General features: G+C 38.6%; 1 protein-coding gene across 2 annotated transcripts in view; it reads left to right on the top strand.

Moving 5' to 3' along the window:
• The window catches only part of anln (anillin, actin binding protein), a 96658-nt gene that overhangs the window by 47418 nt on the left and 35976 nt on the right, over window positions 1-13264 (top strand). For both annotated transcript variants that reach the window (XM_068001302.1, XM_068001298.1), the window contains exons 10-17: window positions 1268-1524; window positions 2917-3077; window positions 3894-4041; window positions 4332-4467; window positions 11547-11735; window positions 12354-12480; window positions 13057-13105; window positions 13193-13249. In XM_068001302.1, coding sequence (XP_067857403.1) covers window positions 1268-1524; window positions 2917-3077; window positions 3894-4041; window positions 4332-4467; window positions 11547-11735; window positions 12354-12480; window positions 13057-13105; window positions 13193-13249 — 1124 coding nt within the window. The remainder of the gene's footprint in view (window positions 1-1267; window positions 1525-2916; window positions 3078-3893; window positions 4042-4331; window positions 4468-11546; window positions 11736-12353; window positions 12481-13056; window positions 13106-13192; window positions 13250-13264) is intronic.

Raw genomic sequence — 13264 nt, 5'->3', positions numbered from 1 at the left:
TGAGCTCTTATTTTGTGAAGTAGCCTTTGATGTGGCACCTTGTCAAAAGCCTTCTGGAAATCCAAGTACACCACATCCACAGGATTCCCCCTTATCCACGTTACTTGTTACTTCCTCAAAGAACTCTAATAAATTAGTCAAACACAATTTCCCTTTCACAAAGCTGTGTTGACTCTGCCTGATTGCATTGAGATTTTCTAAGTGCCCTGCTATAACCTCAATAATAGATTCTAGCATTTTCCTTATGACAGATGTGAAGCTAACTGGCTTGTAGTTTCCTGCTTTCTGTCTGTCTCCCTCCTTTCTTGAATAGAGGAGTTATTTTTGCTATTTTCCAATCTGATGGACCCTTCCAGAATCTAAGGAATTTTGGAAAATTAATACCAATGCATCTACGATCTCTGCAGCCACTTCTTTTAAGACCCGAGGCTGAAGTCTGTCAGGACCTGGAGACTTGTCAGCTTTTAGTTCTAATCATTTTTTCAGAACCCTTTCCCTGGTGATTGTAAATGTTTTAAGTTCCTCCTTCCCTTTCACCTCTTGATTCACAATTATTTCTGGCATGTTGTTTGTATCCTCCTACAGTGAAGACGGACGCAAAATATCTGTTCAATTCATCCGCCATTTCCTTATTCTCCATTATTAATTCCCCAGACGCTCTCCCTAGAGGACCAATGCTCACTTTACTTACTCTTTTCCTTTTTAGATACCTGTAGAAACTCTTACTATCTCTTTTTATATTTCTAGCTAGCTTTCTCTCGTACTCTAATTTCTTGCCCCTTATTCTTTCATTCTTTCATGCATAGCAAACTGCATAATGTAATTGCATATGCCTGCTTACTACATGTATTCATGTTGAGGGATAATAGAGTGGGCTGGCCTACCATCATTTCACCCTTAGATGTAGATTTGAATTTAGTCAGAAAGATAGGACTAGAAACTCTCTTCAGTCTTCTGGTTGTAAGGTTTCTACATGAAAGAAGTTTGAGAAGGTTCACAACACACAACTGTCCACAATTTGGCAGTGTACTGGCAATGCCACTCCAACCATAATAATGTTGATGTGAGAAGAGGAAAAATATATACTTGTGTAGAAGTGATGGTCTTCCAAGTCTGGCTGAAGCATGTTGGAGCAGAATAGAGGGATCTTTACTCTGCATCTGGCCGTTATGAAATTGTTTTTGTCAGTAATACATTATAGATGTTTGAAAACCAAGAGGTGTTTAAAATCTTACATTTTAATCTTGCATTGATGTGTTTCTGCCAGATAAAGTTGAAACAGTACGTGTAATCGAGATGAGTGTTGACGATGATGGTGAGATTAACAGTTCTGAGGTCATTAATGAACTATTTGACGATGTCCTGGAAGAAGAGGAATATGGAGATGATGAGTTAGGTGAGAGAAAAGTGTGCAGCAAAGAAACTAAAAGTGAAGTGGAGGAGAAAAGTGATGAACTGAACATATCCTCAATGTCACTGCTTGCTCCAATGAAAGAAACAGTCGGTGCAGTCCTAAATCCAGAGGTGAGATTTAGTTTTGTAGAATCCTGTATGTTTATGTATACAGGGTATTTTTTTTTCTTTTCTGGTGAACATGTGTGCTCATCAAGATGAGGATTACTAGTGCTTGAAACTGGAACATTACAATTTTGGGCATTCAGTGCCTGCATGCTCTACCTAACATGGGAGCACTCAATACTGCTTAGGCCCCCCTCTACTCTACCCCATTAATGTACATTGGCCCCAGCTTCAGAAGAGTATCCCTGAATGCACCAGTGTGACATTTCCATTTCTCACTGCAACTACCCTTGCAACTTCTGTGCTTGCTAGTTTAGCACTAAATCATCATAGAATCCTAGAACTTTACAATACAAAAAGTTTGGCACGTGCCTGTGCCGGCTCTCAGCGCTATCCCGTTCTCTTGCCCTTTCCCTATATTTTTGTTTTTGGTAGAACATCCCAAGTTCTAACAGCCCTCTGCATTTAAAAAAAAAATTCTCCTAACCTCTTCATTCATTCTTTTAGGATGACCTTAAATTCATGTCAACTCACCAACCAGTGGAAATAGTTTTTCCCAATGTACTTTATCAAAACCTCTCAATTTTGAGCATATTTTGTTAGATCTCTTCTTAACTTTCCTTGTTCCGAAGAAAAGATCCCTAGTTTCTCTAATCTCTTCTAAGTAAAGTCACTTGCCCTTGGGATTATCTTGGTGTCAGCCTCGTCTTTGTGGTAGCACACTCGCTTCTGAGTCAGAAGGTTGTGGGTTCAAGCCCCACTCCAATGACTTAAGTATATAATCTAAGCTGACACTTCAGTGCAGTACTGAGGGAGTGCCGCACTGTCAGATGTGCTGTCTTCTGGATGGGCCGTTAAACCGATGACCTGTCTGACCCCTCGATTGGATGTACAAGATCCCACGACACTATTCAATGAGCAGGGGAATTCTCCTGGCTAACATTTATTTATTAACCAATATGATCAAAGATTATCTAGTCATTTATGTCATGCTGTTTGTGATCCTTGCTATACACAAATTGGCTGTCTGTTATCCTGTTTTCAAACTGTCCCCCTTTTCCAGTGTATGTAGCTCAACATATTAACTTTTTAACATTTTGAGAGAGTCTCTTATCAAAAAATGTGTGTGCGCATAGAACTTACTCTTATTCCCAGCAGTTGACTTACGACTAGATTGTTTCACGCTCCTACCTGTGAAAGATCAGCACCTTTCCTTGTATGTTTTGATCAAATATGCTAATGTTTTTGAAGTAAAATTTCATAATAGCACCATTTAGACAAAAATGCAATTGTTGAATTAAGTATATATTAAGAGATCAATTTGGCTCCATGCAATTAAAAAATATAGGTTTGAGAAAATTAATATGGTACTCATATTTTGCCTTTTTCATACAAAAGCTTATTTCTACAAATACTGCAATCAGTCCTGCCACGCAGAAGTACAGTAGTAATACTTCAGACAACACGAAGAAGGGCAAATTCCAGCGAGCATGCATAACCAGAGCAGAGTCTACTGACAGTGTGGGCTCCTCAACGGATGACCACAGCTTGTTATACAGGTATAACAAAAATCCTATAGTTGTATTTCAGGATGCCTTTGATTGGAATGGGACAAAATATATATATATTTTTTAAAAGTACTCCTTTACTGCGTTTTATTTGAGTGAGCGTCTTTATATGCTGAAGTTTTCCCCTCTGGCTTAGTGGTCTGAGATCATTCTTGAGTATATAATAATGCGTTTGGTGTTTCAGATGCAGATGTATTTTGGATTATTTTGCTTTCCCTCTTTTTCACTCCTTCTTGCCTCTGGTGGGGAGGGGGGAGTGCTGGGAGACACAGGAGCTGGGACGATTTTGTGCAAATGAGATGGCAAATTTTACCAATCTATTTTGAATTGTAGCTAACAGCTGAAAACTGGACGAACAGCACAGAGAAGGGCTTTTAACATCCAATACTTCTCTCCTACTACCAAGTGTTTTTTTAAAAAACTTCTTTTTAAGAAAAAATTGTTTCCTTTGTAGGAGATGAACCTAATTTTAACCTTATTCAGTCAGAACTCTGAGAAGTAGGAAAGAGATTATCTTTGGGAGAGGGTGGGGCAAACAGGAAGCATGAATAATCTCGCGCACACACCAAATTGCCCTAATGGATAAGTGTGGAGACAGTAGATAAGTATGTATGGTAAATAGTGAAATTTGTTACTAGTCAATTAGTCTTGAAATTCATTCGTTTAGCAAGTCTGCCTTGTGTGGCTCTGGATTTTGAACCAGCGGGATTGTCGACTCCTGGTGGTTGCGAAGTCAGAAGAAGCACCGCTGGGGTTTTGTGTCATTGTAATTTTGATTGTTGATTTTTTTTTCTTCCTCTTTCACAGCATTGATGCCTACAGGTCCCAAAGAATTAAGAATACCGAGCGCCCTTCAGTGAAACAAGTCATTGTCCGTAAAGAGGATGTTTCTCAAAGACTTGAGGAAAAAAATAGTGCAACTCCAAGTTCAGTAACCATAAAACAGAAGATGAAGGTAATGTCTTCAATGCAAGAGATCTGTAGCATGCTGGACATTGCATTAATCTGATCGCCTTCAAAGTTATGCATTTTGAAATAATTAATGGGAAAGAAAAGAAATGGAGTTTTATTTGTATTTGTCAGAAGCAGAAACTGAACTTGATTTTAAGTTGCATGATACAACTTGTTTGGATTTAGTTTTTTGAGACAGCAGATTCTCTCTGCTCAAACAGTAAATTCTTCCAATTTGATATTTATATACTGTCTTCTCTTGTATGTTAATTGGTTTCACTTTATCATTCCAAGAATCTGAACAATGAGATAAATATCCAGCAGAGTGTTATCCACCAGGCAAGTCAGGCTTTAAACTGCTGTACAGATGAAGATCATGGGAAAGGATCTCAGCAGGAAGCTGAAGCTGAGAGGCTGCTACTGATTGCCAGTAAGAAATACAAAGATGCAGTATAATTTATAAATGTGCAATATAGTCACGCAATGGCATTGGGAAAGGTCAATTAATATTTAAACAAGTAAACGTGTGAACACTCGTTTCCCACTAAACAGTTGCACTTTGTTCGTGTCTGCTGTTTTAAAATTGGAAATTCTCTTAATAGCTGAATTAAACCTGTTTACCTGAATTCACCAGCATTTCTTTTTGTTGAATGCATTGAACATTCAAATAATGTAAATTCTATTAAAAGCTAAAATTAAATACTTGGATGCTTCTGGCTTCTGATCCTGCTGACCCTGAATCAATGCACTCTTGAAGTAGCAGCAATTTTAATAATTCTAATTTGGCTTGAACTACTTTCTGATCATGCTCCTCAGAATAATAGTCAGGTCAGTTTTTTTTATTCCCTCTGAATATACATTTTGGAGAGACAATGACGATCCGGATTCTATCCCCTCAGTCTGGTTCAGTAATAACTGAAGTCGAATACATTTTAAAGTTCAACACATCTTTAATAGCAGGGTTCTTAGTCTGCAGCATTGATTTGGACTCCTGATAGAGTCCCTCTATGCTGGCAGAGCAAGAACAAAAACATACAGAAATCCACACGTTTTTATACAAATCAATAGGGTTGGAACATACTTAACGAGGGTCAACACCAATCATAAGCCGGGCATAGGTTGCCATGCGAGGTTACATTATTTCCGGCCAATCATAAATCGTCCATGTGCTGATCATGCTGCTGTTAGACATCAAAGGGGATAACTTCCTCACTTTCCAACTTGGAATGTTCTTCCCTGTTCCTTCTGTTCCTTATCTCCCAACCTGGAATGTCTTTCAACTTTGGCTAAGCTCGTTACCTATATTGATCTGCCATAAACATGGAGACATTCAGACCAGTCCTTGACTCACATCAAAGACCTATCATTGATAAGACAATGCAGGCCTGCTGACTAAGCAAACATATGGCCCAGCAGGAGGGCCAGGCCACTTGTATCAATCTCAGTTACTAACTAATTAACCCTTTCTAACCATTTTGCATTCTGCTTCTTTGCCACATAGGCATTTTAATATTTTACCGAAAACTGACCACGTAGGGATTCTCATTCCCCCCTTTTATCATTTTATGATAACCAATTATTACGGTGCTCACTGGTTCTGCAGCTTCTGCAGTGCAGCAACATTTAAGTAAGCAATAAACTATAAGAATTATAACAATGAATATGACTAGCTCTTGAACTAGAGAAGTCCCAATAGAACACAGACATGTTTCATCAATACGCCTTTGTATCTTATCTGTTCTCAGGAACAGACTCCTTCTAAACATCTCTCAAGTAAGCTGCGAATGTCCTTGGTCAGCTAAACCTATTCATGTTAGTTTGAAAAGGCTAACATAGTCAAATATCCTATGGTGATTTATATTTTGTTTCCAGCCTAACTAGACTGAATGGTACCTTTCAGACCATTTTACACCTGTGAATTGGTGCCCTCCCCATTATATCCCTTAATCCAAATTCTCCCTACAATATCCCGTTAGATGCTGTACCTCATCTTAACCAGGTTCCCTTCGTGTTGGCCACCAGTCCGGGTGGAAGAGAGGCAGAGCATCTGATAATCCTATCAAACTATAATTGTCTTCCCTTTTACATGCACCTTACCCCAGCGGGTGCTACTCCCGGTACCATTAAGATGTTTTCTTAGTTGAAACCACAGAGACAATGGGGACATTCTCACCCAGGCTCTGTTTTACTATCTTTGCCAAACCCTTCATCCTCTACTTACATTTATTACATGCAATGAAAATCAAGAAGCACATTACAACAAACTGCACTACGACTAATACATATGAAATTAATCTAATCCAAAGATGGATCTGTATATTCAGTCCCAAATTCCAGAGGTCATTTCACCAGGTGGTGACTTTAATTTGGTCAATGTCATGCTTAATGTTGTTATTGTCCTGTTGTAGGTTATAACAAACCTTCTAGGAGAGGCGTATCTCCATTCGCAATGCTTTCAAGTATTTAGGCAACAGGGGTGTCAGATACCCAAATGTGTCCTGATATGCTTTTAAGTCCTTTCTGACATTCTCAGAAACTTGTAAGGTGGTGAGGTTATGCCGATGTATCTCTACCAGTTCCTCGGGTCCAATCCGAACCAGGACTTCAGAAATGGAGTAGAATTCTGGACTTAAAATATCACAAGTTAGATTGGCATATTTAAACGTTTTCAAATTAGTTGTAACACAATATTCGCCCTCTCCGGCATATGCCACTTAAGTGGGTTTTCGATCCGCCTCTAGGGCCTCCATGGTACAGTTAATATCCGGATTGGTACCGGTATTATTAAACCCACACTGTGCTTCTAGGCTGTGTCCAACACTATGTGGACACACAGTGACAGCATGTCTAGTAACACAGCCCTTTAATTTTGTTCCAGCCAATCAGCTTAAATCTACGTCCTCTCGTTCTTGAACCCTCTGCTAGGGGAAACAGGTACTTCCTGTCTACTTTATCTGGGCCCCTCATAATCTTGTAATTTTGTATCCATCGTGCGGATATCTTCTAAATATTGTTTCTCCCAATTTTATTGTTAACTGATGGGAACCTAACCTGGAATTTTGGAAATCCAAATTACTGTGTCCCTCTTTAATTTCAGTCCTTTTGATTGATACCAGTGTTTCCTGACTGTTTCATTAATTAGTTGGTTTCTCTATGGACCATGTGTCAGTGCCTTGTTTAAAAGGATTTCTCACTCGCCTGGACCACATTAACCATTTTCCTGTTGTGCTGTTGTCAAGTAACTGAGCCTGTCTGAGACTCATTCTTCACTGTATCTTCTTCATGTATCTCCGCATACTAGCAGCATCTCATAGGAATGAGCTTAGTGTTCTTGGATATTAACTTTCTGCTGGCCAGTCTCTTCTTCCTCATGGTATTTCCGAACATTTTCCATGGCACACATCATATGTCCTGTCGGATTCAGTCCTGTAAAAGCAACTGGTTTGTTTAAAGAGTGGTTGCAATAGCTCACCAGGCCACAGGCCTTTGTAATCATGTTCTTCATCCTGGTCTCCGTTTCAGATGATGGCAACATACATTTGTATCTTTTATGTCCACTGTAGCCATTCTTAGGTTTTCAGGTTATCTTATCAAAAAGATCAGGGGTGTCTAGAGTGCTTATCTCCCCCTGCATGGTCCCGATGTCAGGGTAGTGGCCAGGCTTTGAGTGTAGTTTTCTCATTATTCATTATAGGCAAGGACACAAATATCTCCACGAGAAAGCTATCAATTTACTATTCTCAATTACACTTTCCTGACTTCCACTAGATTGTATATTTATGCCAGATTGATTTTTTTATCATGCCCAATTCAATGACTTTAGAGAAATTCCCATATCTCCCCACCTCGAGCACTCTGTCTCGGAAGACAACAAATAGGCTAAAACAAAACAAATCAAAATGTTTTCAAAAGAAGAGAATCAGGTTGATATCACCACGCTGTGACATTTGGTATCCGCTGATGTCTGCAGCTAAAGTCTTAAATCTTTAACACCACTGGATCGTTTCCTGCACCAAATTTCTCCAGCAAAGGTTGCACCGTAACTTTGTAACTACTCTTGGTAATCCTGCACCATCAACACTCACGTGGTCCCAAAAAAAAACCAGGGTCACCTGTTTTAAAAGAAACACAGAAAATCCATTGCGGCTCTTCTTGAGAGCCCAAGTGATTAATTTGTCAAATCTTCATTTATTATTTATTTATCCAAAGGAATAATCCCTATACCCGAAACAAATTTAGAAAACAAAACAGAAGAGAAATTTGCCTAGTCCCTCTCTCTCTGAAGCACGCAGCCTGTGTGAAATAAACACGGTCTCTCCCACATACAGATGTACGCAGGGCTGCAGACTGGAATTTCTAACTCCAAGTCCTAATCTCTGTGTTTTCAAGATGTAACCACATTAAGCAGATATCATTAGCAGCCGCCTGCTAAGATACGTTATATTCCTCTTTTATTAATTTATTAATGGTTTGGGCATGTGTTTCTAGCACTGTAGCTATCCTTTGCAAATATATGGTCAGCATTTGATCCTCAGACAATTCCTTATCTGTATTTTCAGTTATCCTTTAATATATCTTTAATGCGAGACCCTAAATCTCTGACCTTTTGATCTAATGTTGTCAAATCAATGGTGTTAACAACTGAGGCAAAGGCAGTTGCTATATCACTTATCACAGATCTTTACGTCTCCATATTTGCCTATCTCTTTTTATGATGTCCACCTCCATTCCATGTCGCTCTTTGTTTTAACACTTGAGTTAGGAGGTGTTGATCTAATTGTTAAGTTTTCTTAGCAGTCTCAATGCGAGTTATATAATTTGTCAGGGAAGGTCTCCCCTCTTTGGTCAGATCTTGTATTCTACTATTAATTTCAAATAAAATTGAATAGCCCCAGAACTTGTCAAAACTTCCTTATCATACTGTGGCAGGGTAAAACTGATAGGCGTTTAGTACCCTGTGTCAGTACATAGCTCAAGTAATGGACTTCCAATTGTCTAACCTATGCTTCCTTTTCATATGATTTGTTTTACATTCCTTTCTTATCAATTTTTCACTGTAGCGTGAAAACTTATATCTCAGTCAATTGTAGCCTTTGGCATTTCCGAGTGATTGGGACAATTTTACTAATACAACCTATACCAATTATTACCTCATGTTCACCTGTGTAATGGTTAGCCTCAGACAGTTCTCAACCGACTGGGTCATTTCTATCTGTTTGAACTGCTCTTGGCATGACAGTCTGGCTTCTTGGGATGGAAGGGGTTAATATTAACTTGCTCTTGTGGTAGGAGTAACTCGATCCTTCTCCCTTTTGAGATTAAGTTCCCACCTTCAAAATTTCACTTCACACAGGTTTGACTGATTTTTTACTTCTCACATTTGTGGATTGCTTTATACTATATTTTTGCACACTATTTTTTCACATACTTTTAGTGGATGTGATTATAATCAACGCTCCGAGCTGTTCCAGCTTTCCGACTTTTCCTATCACAATGATCCTGATAGTTTTTTTAATGTATCCCGTTAATTTTTAACCTCTTTTTAAACCACAGCCAATCACAAAAGAAACAATCAAAATGCCAATTTTTTTAAGATCCCATGTCTGGAATTTAACATGCCCACACTTTATAAGAACCAGAATTTAATAGGTCACTTAACCTCAATAACTCCAATTTTAATTCAGCAGTATCAGAATTAAACACACGACAAGACAGATACATTACACAAAGGAAGAAAACACGTAAGACACAGTAAGAAGGGGGCGTAGCCCACAACACCGACAAAAAAAAACACTGATCAAAGACAGGCTTTTTAAAGGGACAGTACACTTACACAACAAAACCTTTCTTTTTCGGGTCTCTGTCTTTTAAACATTTGTCTAGTCACTTAATTCTATCCATTTTTTTTTACAGTACTGTCTCCATAAAGCAATTAGTTCTTTGGCTGTGGTACCTCTGTTATTTTCCAAATTAATTCCTGAGCCTTTTTTTCGGCATCTAAGTTTTATCAATAGTTCCTGTTTATATCCAATCATCAGGAACTTAAACCCTGACTACCCTCAGTGATATTAACCACTGACCTACCGCTTCAAGTTATTCCCTCAGTGATATTAACCACTGACCTACCTGCTATTTCTGTGTATTCGCCAGACTGACCTGAATCTTGTAAGGACGCACACGAGTGTTAGCGATTGGACGATTCGTCGTCAGACTGACGGATTGGAGGAAAACCGACGTAGTAAATTAAGACTACTTACATCGGGGCGCCATTTCCTTCCTCCGTGTCTGAGACAATCCGCCTCTTACTCCGCGAACTCTCTGTGAACGACCGTTAAGATCCCACCACTGCCACCAAATGACGATCCGGATTCTATCCCCTCAGTCTGGTTCAGTAATAACTGAAGTCGAATACATTTTAAAGTTCAACACATCTTTAATAGCAGGGTTCTTAGTCTGCAGCATTGATTTGGACTCCTGATAGAGTCCCTCTATGCTGGCAGAGCAAGAACAAAAACATACAGAAATCCACACGTTTTTATACAAATCAATAGGGTTGGAACATACTTAACGAGGGTCAACACCAATCATAAGCCGGGCATAGGTTGCCATGCGAGGTTACATTATTTCCGGCCAATCATAAATCGTCCATGTGCTGATCATGCTGCTGTTAGACATCAAAGGGGATAACTTCCTCACTTTCCAACTTGGAATGTTCTTCCCTGTTCCTTCTGTTCCTTATCTCCCAACCTGGAATGTCTTTCAACTTTGGCTAAGCTCGTTACCTATATTGATCTGCCATAAACATGGAGACATTCAGACCAGTCCTTGACTCACATCAAAGACCTATCATTGATAAGACAATGCAGGCCTGCTGACTAAGCAAACATATGGCCCAGCAGGAGGGCCAGGCCACTTGTATCAATCTCAGTTACTAACTAATTAACCCTTTCTAACCATTTTGCATTCTGCTTCTTTGCCACATAGGCATTTTAATATTTTACCGAAAACTGACCACGTAGGGATTCTCAACCACAGTGCCAACTCAATGAAGGACATGATATCAAACAATGTTTACTTATAGAGTTACTCTGTGGATGTACATTTGACAGGCATAGATGTAAATGAAATAGACCACACTTGCTTTTCAATATAAAAACAAGAAATTCATAAGTGGATCGAGAAAATGCCCAATTGGACCGTTCCTTCCATAAGACCGTGTATAATTTGCATTATCCTGGGTTGTACCTAACAGTCAATCAGTGGTTGATGCTTGAAATCAAATTACATTATAATCAATTTGCCTAAACCAAATTGTGCATATTCCCTTGGGATATACTCCATTTGAGCTCAGCTGTAAGTTGAATTCAGAATTGACAGCTGTCAGACAGGAATATTGAGTAAAATTAGTATTGCACGTTGCAGCATAAAACACGTTCGTACATTTAAAAGAATAATACATTCAAGAACTGGTTTGTGGAACTCTATCTTTCGTTTTATATTTGCACTTAGGTGAAAAGAGATTGGCACTTCTCACTGAACTGAACAAACTAAAGAGTGAGGGTGTGCCTGTCCATAAGAGAGGAGACCACACAGCGAAAGCAGCAGGCGAATTTGCTCCATCTAGGGGTTGTATTGCACTTTCAGAAATCCGCCTTCCTTTAAAGGCAGACTTCATCTGCTCAGCAGCTCACAAAATGGGTAAGCCTGATTTTAAAGCGCAAAAAGCTATTTAAAGTTAACTTGGAGCTGAAAATGCAGGGCTGGGAAAACTGCCCAGTTCTATACTAAAGCTGAAACAGCTAATGAAGATGTTAATAGACAATTGCAGCTAGATTTGGAGTTTGTTTAAAAACTCACTGTTCCATGGTTTTAAATTTAATACAGCAAATGCATGATGTTAAATCTGGTCCTACCCGATCTGAATTGGTGATGCAATGCTCCTAAAGGATTGAGTTTAACAATAGTCATTATGGATGTACAGACATAATTAAGTGAAACCATGCTCTCTTGTGGTTTTACGCTTTTTATTTAAATATCAGCAGTTAATGGAATGCAGTGTAAAATTAGTAGTTGATGCAATTCATGTTTTAACATATCTGCACTATATTTAGCTATTTAAAATTATCTTTTAATCAATTATGAGAATTACTTGTATGATGTACCTGTCATTTAAATAAATCATATTGTAAATATTGGATCTTTATTACCAATATAATTGTTCAGTTGAAAGCAGAATACAGTGAAACTATTTTTGCATCCATAATGTTTTTTTTTAAAATTATGTTTATGGCTCATTGTATTATTTGTCTCTTACAGATGCTACGAGCTATTATTTCTTTATGCTGATTAAAGCCGGAGCTTTAAATATGGTGGCCACGCCACTGGCCTCCACCCAGAATGCACTAAGTGGAGATGCTATTAGTTTCCCCACTAAATTTACATTGTAAGTAACAAATGTACCAACAATATCCAAAAGCCTACTTTCAACTTGATATTGTCAGCCTGAAGCAAACTATTTTGCGCATTGGGTTAGCAACTTATTTGCATTCACATTACCAGGTGTCCGTTACCTAGGACTGCAAGCATCTCTGAACAAGATGACCAGTTCAAAGTTGTTTTTTTCTCAAAGCAACAGTGTTACTTCTATATGTAGCTTGCATTATACTTTTTATTGGTTAATTGCCAAACCATACCACTCCTTTGTTTTCATTCTGTCATCACATACTCTAGTGGTTGTGATGAAGAACTTGGATCTTATTAACAGTTAGTTCATACCAATAGGGATCTGAAAAGCAATGAAACAGATGCGCACTCTCCTTGAGTTGGAAGGTCGTGGGTTCAATTCCGCTCCAAAACTTGAGCACATAACCTAGGCTAACACTTCAGTGCAGTACTGAGGGAGTGCTATAGTGCTATACAGTTTTATCAGTTGCGTGTTTCTTTGTTTGCAAAAGCTGGACATTTATGTTGCCTCTTTACATGGAGAAAATATTCTTAAACTTTTGTTTTTTTATTTTAGGCAAGATGTCTCAAATGATTTTGAAATTGAAATAGAAGTTTATAGTCTAGTAAGTATACAACAAAATTATTCCACAGGTACAATGCTGTCTTTTTGGTATGTTACCTCACTGTAAAATTATCATTTTTGTTTTTAGGCACAGAGCCGGCAGAGCAGTACCACAGACAAGAAGAAAAAACCTAATAAATCTAAGGTGAAGGGCAAGTTC

Source organism: Heptranchias perlo, chromosome 2 (genome assembly GCF_035084215.1).
Source record: "Heptranchias perlo isolate sHepPer1 chromosome 2, sHepPer1.hap1, whole genome shotgun sequence".
Classification (NCBI taxonomy): Eukaryota; Metazoa; Chordata; class Chondrichthyes; order Hexanchiformes; family Hexanchidae; genus Heptranchias; species Heptranchias perlo.
The sequence above is the reverse complement of the archived record's forward strand: the minus strand, read 5'-3'. Positions and strand labels throughout refer to the sequence as shown.